Source organism: Nannochloropsis gaditana (assembly GCF_000240725.1).
Source record: "Nannochloropsis gaditana CCMP526 unplaced genomic scaffold scaffold045, whole genome shotgun sequence".
Taxonomy (NCBI): Eukaryota; class Eustigmatophyceae; order Eustigmatales; family Monodopsidaceae; genus Microchloropsis; species Microchloropsis gaditana.
This window is the reverse complement of record NW_005803908.1, coordinates 20193-32205: the sequence shown is the minus strand read 5'-3', so window position 1 is coordinate 32205 and position 12013 is coordinate 20193. Positions and strand designations below refer to the sequence as shown.

At 53.5% G+C, this 12013-nt stretch overlaps 3 protein-coding genes across 3 annotated transcripts; 2 read left to right on the top strand and 1 right to left on the bottom strand.

The window, feature by feature from the left end:
• Nucleotides 1-637: 637 nt before the first annotated feature.
• On the top strand, nucleotides 638-4713 carry NGA_0249010 (uncharacterized protein; the record flags this gene model as incomplete). The annotated part of the gene is made up of 10 exons (XM_005856088.1): nucleotides 638-877; nucleotides 1048-1155; nucleotides 1338-1430; nucleotides 1627-1753; nucleotides 1850-1942; nucleotides 2187-2653; nucleotides 2872-3088; nucleotides 3261-3393; nucleotides 3547-3649; nucleotides 4383-4713. The coding sequence occupies 10 exons, from the start codon at nucleotides 638-640 to the stop codon at nucleotides 4428-4430; spliced, it is 1629 nt and encodes a 542-aa protein (XP_005856150.1). The 3' UTR covers nucleotides 4431-4713.
• Nucleotides 4714-4738: 25 nt separating this feature from the next.
• On the bottom strand, nucleotides 4739-5663 carry NGA_0248301 (peptide methionine sulfoxide reductase). The gene is made up of 2 exons (XM_005856081.1): nucleotides 5275-5663; nucleotides 4739-5049 (listed from the first exon to the last, which is right to left on the bottom strand). The coding sequence occupies exons 1-2, from the start codon at nucleotides 5636-5638 to the stop codon at nucleotides 4811-4813; spliced, it is 603 nt and encodes a 200-aa protein (XP_005856143.1). The 5' UTR covers nucleotides 5639-5663; the 3' UTR covers nucleotides 4739-4810.
• Nucleotides 5664-7409: 1746 nt separating this feature from the next.
• NGA_0248901 (uncharacterized protein) lies at nucleotides 7410-11853 on the top strand. Its single transcript, XM_005856087.1, has 9 exons — nucleotides 7410-7652; nucleotides 7770-7990; nucleotides 8181-8591; nucleotides 8772-9319; nucleotides 9509-9651; nucleotides 9737-9987; nucleotides 10124-10878; nucleotides 11068-11162; nucleotides 11263-11853. Exons 1-7 carry the CDS (start codon nucleotides 7491-7493, stop codon nucleotides 10128-10130), a joined length of 1743 nt encoding a protein of 580 aa, XP_005856149.1. The 5' UTR covers nucleotides 7410-7490; the 3' UTR covers nucleotides 10131-10878; nucleotides 11068-11162; nucleotides 11263-11853.
• Nucleotides 11854-12013: the final 160 nt, after the last annotated feature.

Sequence of the window (12013 nt, the reverse complement as noted above, 5' to 3'; positions counted from 1 at the left end):
ATCCTCCACGCACAAGTCGAAGTTGATGGATAATAGAAAAGAACGACAGGGAACATGCTCAGTCCCAAAATACGGTGGAACCGATCCTTTCGTCTTGATCGAGGTCGTCTCATTGTACTGTGTTATGTAGAGAGACGCATTACGACAACAATGGATGCGAACGTAGCTAAATTAACGTCTGGTCAGGCAACAATTCCATGATTTCCTCCAAAATGTCCTGCTACCTTCTTTGAATTACACCCAGATGTGCTTTCTGAACATTGCCCCCTAAAAATATCCGGAAAGTCCTCCAATTACTTGTGTTGAATGAGGCCCCCGATAGCGCAATTCAGACCTCTGGCATGCGGAATCGGATCTCCATTTACTGGATAATCATGGCACCCACACTCTCCGAACACATTTGCGAAATTACCGACCTTTATTCCACGCGTCGCACTCAAAGCATCGATATGATTTCATCCATGTGTCCCGTTGCGGAAATCTATTCAATCACTGCCCTTATGCGGACACAGAGCGGTCGGACGTGCCACAGTGTTTTGTGACATCAGCTTCAGATTCAGCGAGGCAGCAACACGCTTTTGGTGTTTAGCCACCATTGACACATTCCTCGCGCCGTCACTCACAACTTTGTGGAAGAATGAGTGCACAGTTGCTCGACCACCAGGGAAAAGACGGGAAATCCTACGGGGCGGTGGCTATCTCCTCGCCGCGCGTCGATCTCAACAGCAAGGAACTGTCTTGGCAACCTTCTATTCGTGACTTACCCGCGGCTCGTCCCACGCGAACCAACAGCTGCGACAACGCTGGCAAGGCATTCACAGCGTCAGGCATGCCTCCTGTTACACCGGCAGCAGCCTCGCCGCAACGTATTCCACGGGTAGGTGTTTTTGTTTCCATGTTTTTTCTTTGTTGCCGCTCACCTCCTTTCGCTTTGATACGATATCACATAAACCCGTTATCAATTTCAAAGCTTGTTGACGGCGCCTTGAAAAGGAAGACAGATGATCCTTATCGTAGGACTCTTTCACTCCTTTATCCTCTACTCAGACTCACCGCTCTTGGGTCACTGTTCGTGTTGTCTCGGGCATCATAATGTTTTCGATGATCGGGAACATAATACGGATCGAACTAGAAAGATACATCATCCAGCTCGATGTAAGTACCGGAAGAAGAAGAACGTAACGTCTTATACTGGCGTGCTGGATGTACGACTGTTGTAGAGGATGTTTGCCCAGCCATCGGACCAGGCAGTGGAGGAACCGGACTCGGGCCGTGGAGCTCGCAAGGCGTACCTCCCCGTCGACTGACCTCAGTGCACACCCCTCTTGTATTTCTAGGCGAGGCAAGGGAATATCAAAAGCTCCATGTATCCCTCCATCCTAGCGAATCTCCTTGGCTGTTTTATCATGGGTCTCCTCTACGAATGCAGGGTAAGCCTATCTTCCTCTTCACGTCTCGCCATTGCGTCCTCAGGTTTTGTCCGGCGCAACATCTCTCTCCTCCTGGGACACGAGAATTTCATCTCGTGCCAAAATAGTGCCCTTGGTGGGAAGAGGAAGGCGAAAGGTGTCATGACTGCATTTGTCACAAAGTGGCCCCCCTTATCCCCCTCCCTTGCGCCCGCAGGGTTTCCTGGAGAGGCATCTGCACGGCATCCTTTCCTTCCCCAGCATGCCCGACGCTTCCTCCCTCTACGTGGCCATCACCACCTGGATGTGCGGGAGCATTACCACCTACAGTGGATGGAACAGCGGTCTGGTCCCTGCCCCCTCCCTCTCTTGCCCCACCCATTCCGGGCCTCACTCATCGCCCCCTTTTTTTCTCCCCCTTTTCTGACAATCGTCTGCAGTGGTTGCGCATCGCATGGTCTATGACTCCTTCACCTATGGTATCTTCAGCGCCATGACCGGTGCTGCCACGGCCTACCTGGCCTTACTCCATGGTCCGTCTCCCCTGGCCCCGCTGTGCCCTTCTCCCCTTCCCCTTTCCTCCCTCCCTCCCTCCCTCGCCCCCTTCTTCTCAACCGCATGTGTCTCCTCGGCCCCTCGCTTTTTCTTTCCCAACCCATGTGGTGACCCTTCCTTCTTCCCCTCCGCCCCTCTGTTCACCTCGCTTTTTTCTCCTGCTCCTCTGAATCCTGAATACCCCACCCCTCCATCTTTGCCCCTCGCTCTCCCCTGATCCAGGCATGGACGTGGGTAGTGGCTTTACCCGCGTCCAACTCGTCGAGGACACAGACAAGAAAGCCTCGCCTCCCTCCCTCCCTTCCCCCCCCGCGGACAGCTCCTCCCTCTCCATTTCTGTGGCGTCTCCCCGTCAGTCACCCTCTGGACTGACACATCTACCATCCGGCCCCCTTCCGGAGGAGGAGGAGGAGGGAGATTTGCTTGAAAGGGACGAGGAAGCCGCGGCAGAGGAAGAGGAGAGCAGGAGGAGGATGTGGGGTGCGCGTCGTGGGAAAAGGAAGGAGAGGAGGAGTGAGGAAGGGAGAGGGACTTCTGGCGGTATGACGTGGTTGACGGCATGGCTGGGGCTTAGGAGGGGGAAGGAGGATGGAGGGAGTGAAGAGGAAGAGGAGGAGGAAGGAGGAGGAGGGGAAGAGCGAAGAAAAGAGGATGGAAAGGTGCTCTTTGGCCCGCTGCCCGAGGAGTTGGTGCGTGAGGGTGGGAGGGAGGGAGGGAGGGAGGGAGGGAGGGAGGGGAGGGGGGGTAGGTACGGAGGAGGCCGTTCAAATCGTAGGTGTGACTAACATGTCGTGGCATTTGCTTGTGAGGACGGAGACCTTGGATCGGCATTCTTTCCTCCCTGTCATCCGCTTCTCACTTCCTCTTCTTTCCGTCTATACTTCCTCACGCCTCGACTCCGTGGTAGGCTGCCTCTGGCGCGGCTTTGATGGAACCGCACAGGTATATATCACCGGAGCGAAAGCCGGTGTCACGGCCTACCAACTCTGCCTCTTCGGCGTCTAGCTACTCCCGACCGCTGGGGCAACAGGGGGGAGGGAGGGAGGGAGGGAGCGAGGCAGGGAGAGAGGGAGGAGGCATCCAAATGCAGGCCCAGCCTCCAGGGTTCAATCCCACTGAGGACGGTAGGAGGGGCCCGGGAAATTCAGTCGGGGGAGGAGTCACACAAGGGTTATGATATGATTTATGCGATTCCTCTGCCTACCTGCCGTCCGGCTGCACTCAACGAGACACTCCCGGGCACGCCTTCTCATGTATTTCGTCCCCTCCCTTTTCCCCCCTTTCTCCATCATGCAGATGACGACGTTGAGTACTCAATCTATAGTTTCCGGAAACCGAACCAACGTGATGCGTTTATTCTGGGTGAGGTGTCATTTTACACAGCTGGGGCCGCCGGATTGTTAGCTCTGGCAGCCATCAAAATCAAGACGTAAGGAGGGGAGGAAAGGGTAGGCAGAGGGAAAGGAAAAAAAGAGGACTGTAAACCTGTCAATGGACTTGAAACACTCAGCAACTCAAATTCCTGCGCGTTGCGCCTCGATTTGCAACCCTTTCTCCTGCCTTGTTTTCTCGCTTACTCTAGCGTGGAGTCCTCAGAGATGGAACCGCGGTGGCTGTCTTGTCTCTTCGCCCCTCTAGGCGCAGCGTTGCGTTACGTGCTCGCTTTAGCCATGGCGCAGCATCCGGTAAGATAGATAGATAGGGGAAGAGCAGGGAGAGGTAAATTGACAGAGGTGACGGACGTGGGAAGCAAGTACTCGACACCAAATTCGCTGCTGACACTTCCCCCCCCGCACTTTTCTTCTCCCTCCCTTTCGGTGCAGACCATTCACCTTATCCTCCCTCACTTCCCCCTTCAAACATTTACCGCGAATGTGTTGGGGGCGACTCTTTCGGCCTTTTTTGATACTATCATTCCTGTCCTCAAGGACAGAGGAGATGGGAGGACTGCGCATATAATGAAGGCGCTCCTGTAAGGGGGGAAGAGAACGGGTTGGAGGGAGCCAGGGGAAAGACAGGGAAGGAGGACCAGCGGGGCTTGAGTCTGAGCTTACATGCCACTGTGCTTTATTTGAAGAGGCTCAATCATGAGGAGGGGAACCAGCTGGCGAATGTGAGCGATGTTTAACGGCCTTCTACTCTCCATCCCTTCCCCACTTTACCATCTAGTGTTGGCTTCGATGGATGCTTGAGCACATATTCTACTTTTGCGCTCGAGCTACACAAACTGCCTACGCAGCATGCTTGGAAGTATGCCCTCGCCACTTTCATTACGACACAGGTGACGATGCAGGGGGAAAGAATTGAAGGAGAAGGCGAAGGGGAAGTATTGGATTCATTCTTTTGCCCTACTACGCGCTCCCAAGTCGTCAAATTGTTTTGTTTAATTATGCTCGATTGCATGTGTACACCCGACAGGCCATTGCCCAGCTCATCATTGCAAGCCACAGGTGGGGGTGGTGGTGACAGATGCGCGTCTAGTAGTGCGGTGGAGGAAAGTCGGAGGAATGAGATTGGAAAGGAAGAGAAATAGTAGCTGCTCTTGTCATGAAGAGGAACAAAATAAGATTAGGTTCAAAATGTACCCCAAAAAGTATGGAGTAGAGACGCCTGGCATGTGGATGTGTGATGACAACAATGCATTCGAAATCAAAGCCCGGGACTGAGCTGTTATTGCGCGAAAAAAACGCAGACACTTAGTGGGCCAATCCAACAAAAACAAGAAGCAAGGAGATTTGTGTCTCTTGTACCCTCGCAATTCTGAGTAATGGCGTCCTGAGGCTCACTTTTCTTTTCTCTCATCCTCGTCGCCCGGTTCGTTTTTCCCACGTCACGCACATCACTCTTCAGCCATAACAACGGATGGGGTCCGTGCATCCCTTTGCGGCACTTTGCGCCGAGCCAAACCTCCCTCCTTTCCACAGGTAGCCCTGGTGGCTGACCTCCGCGGGCCAGAACACTTTTGCCGGTTTAATTTCCGTCATGATGGGCCGTGAATACTTCTTTTGTTCAATCTCGCGGCTCTGTAGGGCAGCTCGGTGTTGCGCGTCTGTGTGGGTGTAGATGCCCGTCCGATATTGCGTGCCTTCGAAGAGGAGGAGAGGAAGAGGATGAAAGAGGGTTTAAACGGTGACTAGCGATTTCTATACCTTGTTGTAAAGGTTTAGCTACTGATCCCGCTCATCTACTCAAATACGGTGGCAGAAAATTTCGAAGAGCAAGCTTCCCAACACCGGGGAAAATCCAGATATTTTTCTATGGTCTGCCACCAAGCGCTCCTGTGTCAGGCAGAAGTCGTGACCTCTCTTACCTCTGTCACCCCCTTGGCCATTTTCCATCAGTGGGTCTATGCGTTCCCAGAATACCTTCAGCAAGTCCTCGTACGAGACTTCGTTTGGTTTGAAGTGCACTTGAATGGCCTCTGTGTGACCCGTTGTCCCGCTGCATACTTCCTGATACGAGGGCTCTGCCACGTGACCCTGCGTGTATCCCGTTCCAGTCGCGACAACACCTGGAACACGCTGAAATGCAAGCTCGATGCCCCAGAAGCAGCCTCCAGCGAAAGTCGCAATAGAGTGACCGTCCACAGAGAGTGCAGGGACGGAATCAGCCAGAGCAGCCTTGCTAGCCTCAAGTGCTAAGCCGCTCAATTGCTGATACCAAGCATGGCGCATGCTGAAGGAGTGATGTTATCACCTGGACGAAAAAAAATCAGTACTGAAATGGCAGGGGTCTGTCCGTCAGAGTAAATCTCACAGCCTCGTCTCCGAAAGTAGTCTGCTATATGGTCAAAAACGATAGATGATGAAACACATGCCTGAGTACAGACATGAGTCTCATCACGGACATGCAAGATAAGTAATGCTTGCGTGGCCGAGGAGATGACGTCATTTTCAGCGATCTTCAATGCCGGTGTTCCACGTCCATTGGGCCCTTATGCGCAACCTTTTGAACTCATTCACACCGCGACACTCTACACGTGCTGAACTGAATCATCACATTGTTTGCAGCGCAACATCTTTGATATCTTTCTAGAGCGCTAAATCTGCGTTGATTGCTCCTCCTGCTTGAGACAAATGCGATACCTCACCGACATCTGACATTGAGTTTCTCTACTAGACAAGGAAATTCGAACGTGAAACTTCGATAACGCTTGCGACAAATAGGGGAGCAGCTGGCGTTGTGATGGACAACCAGCTAAACGGGTGCGCACCGTGACGAGGCCTACTTTACACGGTGTAAATTATAGCCTGTACTATTGAATTCATGCTATTAAATTTCAAAGTATTTCTCCCAAAATTGGCATCCGTAAGAGGTTTCCTGGTAACAAGAGGTTTCTGGTAACAAATCGTTACACAGCTTCACAAAACTAACCGGGGACCATGTCTAGCATCAAAAAAATGCCCAACGTTTTTACTTTCTACAAAGACACGGATCGTTGCAGGAAAAGAAAACCGTGGACCGCCTTTGTAGTAGTAGATGTATACAAAATTAATTTTCGTATACCATGGTACTATGCTGTGTTTGTCATTTGGTAGACAGTGCTTAGTTCCGGATTAAATTTATTCTTTCGAAATCTCACGCTTGTATGGTGCTTCATTCGTTGAGCTTGGTCATCGCAAGCAATGGCTCCATTGAAATGATCTTGTAGTTGCTTCGTGCCGTATCTGTTTAAACAGAATACGATAACTTTTTCCCCCCGGGTGAGGTTAGTTTAGGTGCCAGAATGCGAGCTATTGTGCTTCACTCTACCCTCCTTTGGCCTCAGTGTCCCGTGCAAGAACTGTACAGATGCATCCACGTCCGTATAAACAACCCTGCTTTCTCATTCTCATCGCTGGCATCACGAATGGTTTGTGCACAGGTAGCTTCCTTCATGATAGCCCTCTTTCATCGTCAATGTCGGTGAATTCGCGAATCAGCGCAGATGTAACCTACCTGAAGTCATAGCATATTTCCAGAAAATCATTAATTTTTTTAAATGGCAATGCTTTCTACGCCGTTACTTTGCGCTTTCGGAGATGAAAATTTAGGACGACCTTAGAATCAAATTTGACGATGTCAAATAGCTTTCGATAGCGAATAGATTTTCGAAAACGCACCCAGTATTAAGTAGGCTTGCAGAAATTGGAGAGGGGAGGTTTTTGAAACCAGCCAGTTCGAGTCTTGCGGTCTTTATGGCTTCTTTGTGTCGATTTAGAACATGAATGGTGTCCATAGCCGTAAGTCAAGGTCACAGAATTCTTTTCATTGCTCTAGCAAGGGATGGTGTTATCATCTATTTCCTGAAAGGTATCAAAGCGATGGAATGAATAAGCCAAGAGCAACGGGAGACTCGCTCGGCGAACATAGGGCAGTAGGCCCAATACATGCAGCGGGTCCTTGGGGACCATGGATGGGCTCTCACGCTCAACCTCTATCTATCTTCTACGCAAATTTTAATGAAGGATACTCAGAAGGAAGAGGAAGCGGCGCAAGAAAGGGAAAAGGCGGACACATCAGATCAGCATCAGGAGTCAAAGCAGTATGCCTTACCCTTGCTTCAGACGGATCTCTATCTTTGTCTCCTTCATGTATTTGTCTTTCTTGTTCTTGATTCCATCGGTCTATGCTCTCTATGAAGAGGATGCTGGAAAGTTTGACTGGCATAAGTCATTATTGGGCCCCGTGTGCCACGCACGGTTCGAGGTATGAAAAATGCGAATGGAGTTGGAGCAAGGAGGAAATCAGCAACGTTTCACCGATGGTTCAACTTAAACCATCGGATCTCTTCGTTTCTTCATCGAACCTTGCTATCTTTTACAGGGCAATTTTCTCCTACTCGCCTCATCCTACGGAGCAGTGGCTGTGGCCTCCGCTAGCAATTCGGACGGCTCTTTGCTCTGGCGACAAGTCATCCCGCTCGCCGCCCCAGTCGCTCTTCCTGTGCGAGACGGAGGAACAATGGACAAAGACGAAAAGCCAGCAGTGAAGGTCCTTGAACTTGTCCTGCATCCGCAGAAGCGCTTGGTCATGGCCTTGACTCGGTTAGTTCCGGCGAAGCAAAATGCTACTTGTCTTTTTATAGGAGGGGTAAATTCGTGAATGGCAGGGATGGGGGGTGGTTGCCTTTATGAAACTGAATTCATGTTTTTGTCGGTTGGTCTTTGTTTATTTTTAATCAGGTGGGATTCACCCCCCTCACTCTTTGACCCGTCTCCTAACCTCCTCCCTCAGCGACCCGAGTACCGCTGCCCTAGGCGTGTGGGCGTGGCGCCTGTTTGATGGAAACCTAATGTGGCATGTCACCGTCCCCGCTTCCGGTGTACCGCTCGGGAAAAGGGTTAAAGCGAAGGAGGGTGGCTTTCTCGCCCTCTTCCCTGATACGGTTGGCGCGGTCGATGGAGAGACCGGCGAGATTTACTTCCTGTCAGCTGTTGATGGGACGCGCATTTGGAAGGCTCCTGCCATCGAGCTTATGGCTGTTACCGGGGTTGTACCGGTGGACGGGGGCACCGAGAAAGGCGTTGTGGTGGTGGGCGAGGGTAGCGATGGGAAAGCCCAGGCGTTCTTGGTCCGCCTCGGGGGGGAGAAGGCAGAGAAGATAAAAAGTGTGAGCTTCTCGGATGGTGGCTTGATATCGCATGGGTGAGTGGTTTTGAAACGAGAACAAGAGACTCCTTCTGAGAAAGAAAGGGGAGGCAGCGTTGAGAACCCAGGCGTCGTGCTGCGGACCATACCGTCTGACATGAGCGTAGCAGGCTCTGCATTTTACCGTCGTCATACGTCTCACTCTATGTCTCCTTCCCTCTCTTCATCCCTTAACAGTACTCCCTCGCTTCATGCTTTTGCTCGCCCTGCACCCGCACGGAGCCTCGCGCTCCTCCTCCTTTCCCCATCTTCCTCCTCCTCCCTCTCCGCTGCTGACATGCAGCTCGTCAATCCCTCCGGCGCCAAAGCGACCCCGCACGGCGTCCTCTCCTCCCCCATTCCCTCCTCCCACCCCTCATCCCTCAGCGCCTCCTGCCTTGTCCTCTCGGACTCCGGAGCTGTCGTTGAGATCACCCTCACGCAGGGGAAGTTTATGCAGCGCCTGGTCGCCCCCCCGTCCTCCCCCTCTCTCCCCCTCGCTTTCCGCGCGGGCCCGTACGTCCTGCGGGGGGAAGAGAATCAGGGACCAGGAGTGGAAGTATTTCGGGTCGTGGACGGGCAGTCAGTGGGGAGGGTGCGGGGCAGACGGTCCTTACGGGGCCTCTGGGCCGGTATAAGAGGCGGCTGGAGGGAGGAAGAGAAGGAGGGGAGGGAGAGCGATCTGCTGGTGTTGACGGTCGACAAGGCAGAGACCTTGGTGCTCCAGACCATGGATGACCGTTTAGGTGCGTGGGATGAGCGCGGGGGCAAGGGAGGAGGCAGGAGGGGGCAAGAGAGAAAGGAGGAGAGGGAACTCGTGAAGGAGATAGGCATGGGCTCTTCTTTTCTTGGCCCCCGAGTCTCTCCTTAGTTTCTCAAAGTCAAACCTTTTCCCTCCTTACCTCCCCCTCCATCCTCCCTTCCTCCTCGTCCAGTCTGGCTCCGGGAAGAGTGTCTTGCAGACGTCGCACAGGTCTTGATCGTCGACCATCGACCCCCGGCGGAGGGAGAGAAAAGGAGCGGGACAGAGGACGTCACCGAGGCACTGGCAACCTCGCCCCTATTCGAAAAACTGCTGGTAAGGTTCTGACCCGCAGAGCGCCTGCGATGTTCAAAGTTTGGTCCTTACCTTTCATTCCCCTCTATCTTCCCCATCTTCCCAGAGCGTCGTGCTCCCGCCCTCCCCTTCGTCTTCCTCTGTCCGAGACCCGCACTTTGGGCTGACCAAGATCCTCCTCTTCCTCTGCGCACCTTCCTCCCGGCTCATCGCCCTCCTTTCCTCCCACGGCGGCACCATCCTCTGGACGCGCGACCTCTCCTCGGTCGAAGGAAGGGAAGGAGCGCGGTGGAGGATGGTGCAGCAAGGAGACGAGGTGCTTCTGGTGGGCGAAGGAGGAGAAGGGCTGGCGATTTGGTTGGACATTGCCACCGGTAGGAATCGGGAAGTGGAGGGAGGGAGGAAGGGTAGGAGTAGAGACATGGGGGGGAAGATGGAAGGTGCATTCTGACGCTCCCTCCTTAAATTTCTGCGACATGCTCTCCGCTCCCAGGTCATGAGATAGCCTCACTTCCCACCTTGGGACTGACCCCCCCAGCCCCCTCCTCCTCCCTCCTCCTCTTCCCCATCGCGAGCTCCTCCTCCTCCTCCTCCTCTCCTCCTCGTCTGCTTCTCGTGGACACCCGCAACGCCACCGGTCATCGGGCTCGATTCCTCGACGGGTCTTCCTGTGCCCAAGGCGCCTTGGGCGGGAGGGAGGCTGGGACCGAAGAGAGTCTTGGGGATCGCCCTATCTTCTATCACACCCTCTCAACCCCTTCCTCGGGTGGCGCCTCCCTCCAGACCTACCGCCTTTTCAAGCCCTCTTCTGCGCCTTCTTCCCCTAACTGGCCCTTTCAGTCTGCTGTTGTCGGCGCTTCCTCCCTCCCCAGTCCGAGCGAGCTCGTGGTCAGCACTGCCTACCCGGATGTTCGTGAGACCATGACGGCTCCCTCCTCTCACCCATTGGGGGACGGTGCGCTCCTGCTCAAGTATTTGAATCCTTACCTGGTGGCCCTCGCCAGCACCGCCTCTCTCCCTCCATCCCCTCCTCCTGCCTCCCTCAATGTGACCAGAGACGAGGGCAGCCAAGAGGGAAGGAGGCAGGGAGGGGACGAGGGCGGGAAGGAAGTCTCGACCCTCTATGTTACCTTGATGGACACTGTGTCGGGGAGGGTGCTCTATCGTGTGTCACATTTTCACGTCCAAGGGCCGGTGCGGATGCGGCTGGTGGAAAATTGGCTAATCTACTCCTATTGGAATTGCAAGGTTGGGAGGGAGGGAGGGGTTGGAGGAAGAGTGGGCGGGAGGCAGGAAGAGAGCAAGTGGTGTTTCCATTTCTCCCCGTCATGTTGCTGCTAGTTTGACCCCCAACGTGTGCCAGAGTACGTCTCAGAGTTGCCTTCTTGCCTTCATGACTCATATCTTCCCCTCTTTCTTTCTCTGTCCCTCATGCAGGCGCAGCGTACTGAAATCGGCTCGATCACCCTGTATGACGGCTTCATTGACAGGAAAGGCCTCGGACTGTTCACCTCTCCCGAGTTCAAAGAACGGTGAGAGGAAGGGCGTCAAGAGATGAGAATTTCGTATGCCGGGTAATATCCTGCTCACGTCGCCTTTCCCCTCCGTTCTCACTTCCTTCCCGGGCCGCAGAACCTCTTCTTTCGACGGCGACGCTTCTCCAGTCGCCCTCCAACAGACCTTCCTCTTCCCTCATCCCATCCTGACGCTGGGCAGCACCCTAACGGCCCGCGGGATCACCACCAAAGCATTGCTGGTCGGTTTCGAACCTGGACAGATTCTCCTTCTTGACCGTCGCCTCCTGGACCCTCGTCGTCCCACTGCCCTTCCGCTTTCCAAAACAGAGAAGGCGGAGGGTCTCTTACCCTACGCCCCGCATCTCCCTGTCCTCCCTCCTCATGTCGTGACGTACAACCATACACTCCACGGCCTACATTCCCTATACACCGCCCCTTCCTCCTTAGAATCCACCACGCTTCTTCTCGGCGTGGGGGACCTGGATTTGTACTTCACGCGTCTCTATCCCAGTCACAAGCCCTTTGACTTATTGCCGGACACCTTCAACCACGTATTGGTTTCCTTGGTTTTGCTTATTTCCGTGGTAGGGGTCGGATTTTTGGGGAAAGCGGCCCAGGCGAAAGCTCTGCGAGAAGCATGGGCTTGAGGGAGTATGGCTGCACGATGGCTATTGTCCAGCTTTGCTGTATGTCGGTAAAATTAAACTTGTCGGCGTACAGTACATGCTTTCAATTGCTGTGGACGATCTTGACATGCCACGTGCATGCTCTTGTTGCTTTTAATCGTTCGAAGTGCTTCGCCTCGCTAAATTTGGGGCTGTTGGAATGTACATGTATATTTTAAAAAAATTATTACAACTCGTTGA

Coding starts and splice junctions, on each gene's coding strand:
- NGA_0248301 (XM_005856081.1), bottom strand. CDS start 5,638: ATGCGCCATGCTTGGTATCAGCAATTGAGCGGCTTAGCACTTGAGGCT. Junction 5,050..5,274: donor TGGCCAAGGGGGTGACAGAG/GTAAGAGAGGTC, acceptor TCCTCTTCGAAG/GCACGCAATATCGGACGGGC.
- NGA_0248901 (XM_005856087.1), top strand. CDS start 7,491: ATGCCTTACCCTTGCTTCAGACGGATCTCTATCTTTGTCTCCTTCATG. Junction 8,592..8,771: donor GGTGGCTTGATATCGCATGG/GTGAGTGGTTTT, acceptor ATCCCTTAACAG/TACTCCCTCGCTTCATGCTT. Junction 9,320..9,508: donor GACCATGGATGACCGTTTAG/GTGCGTGGGATG, acceptor CTCCTCGTCCAG/TCTGGCTCCGGGAAGAGTGT.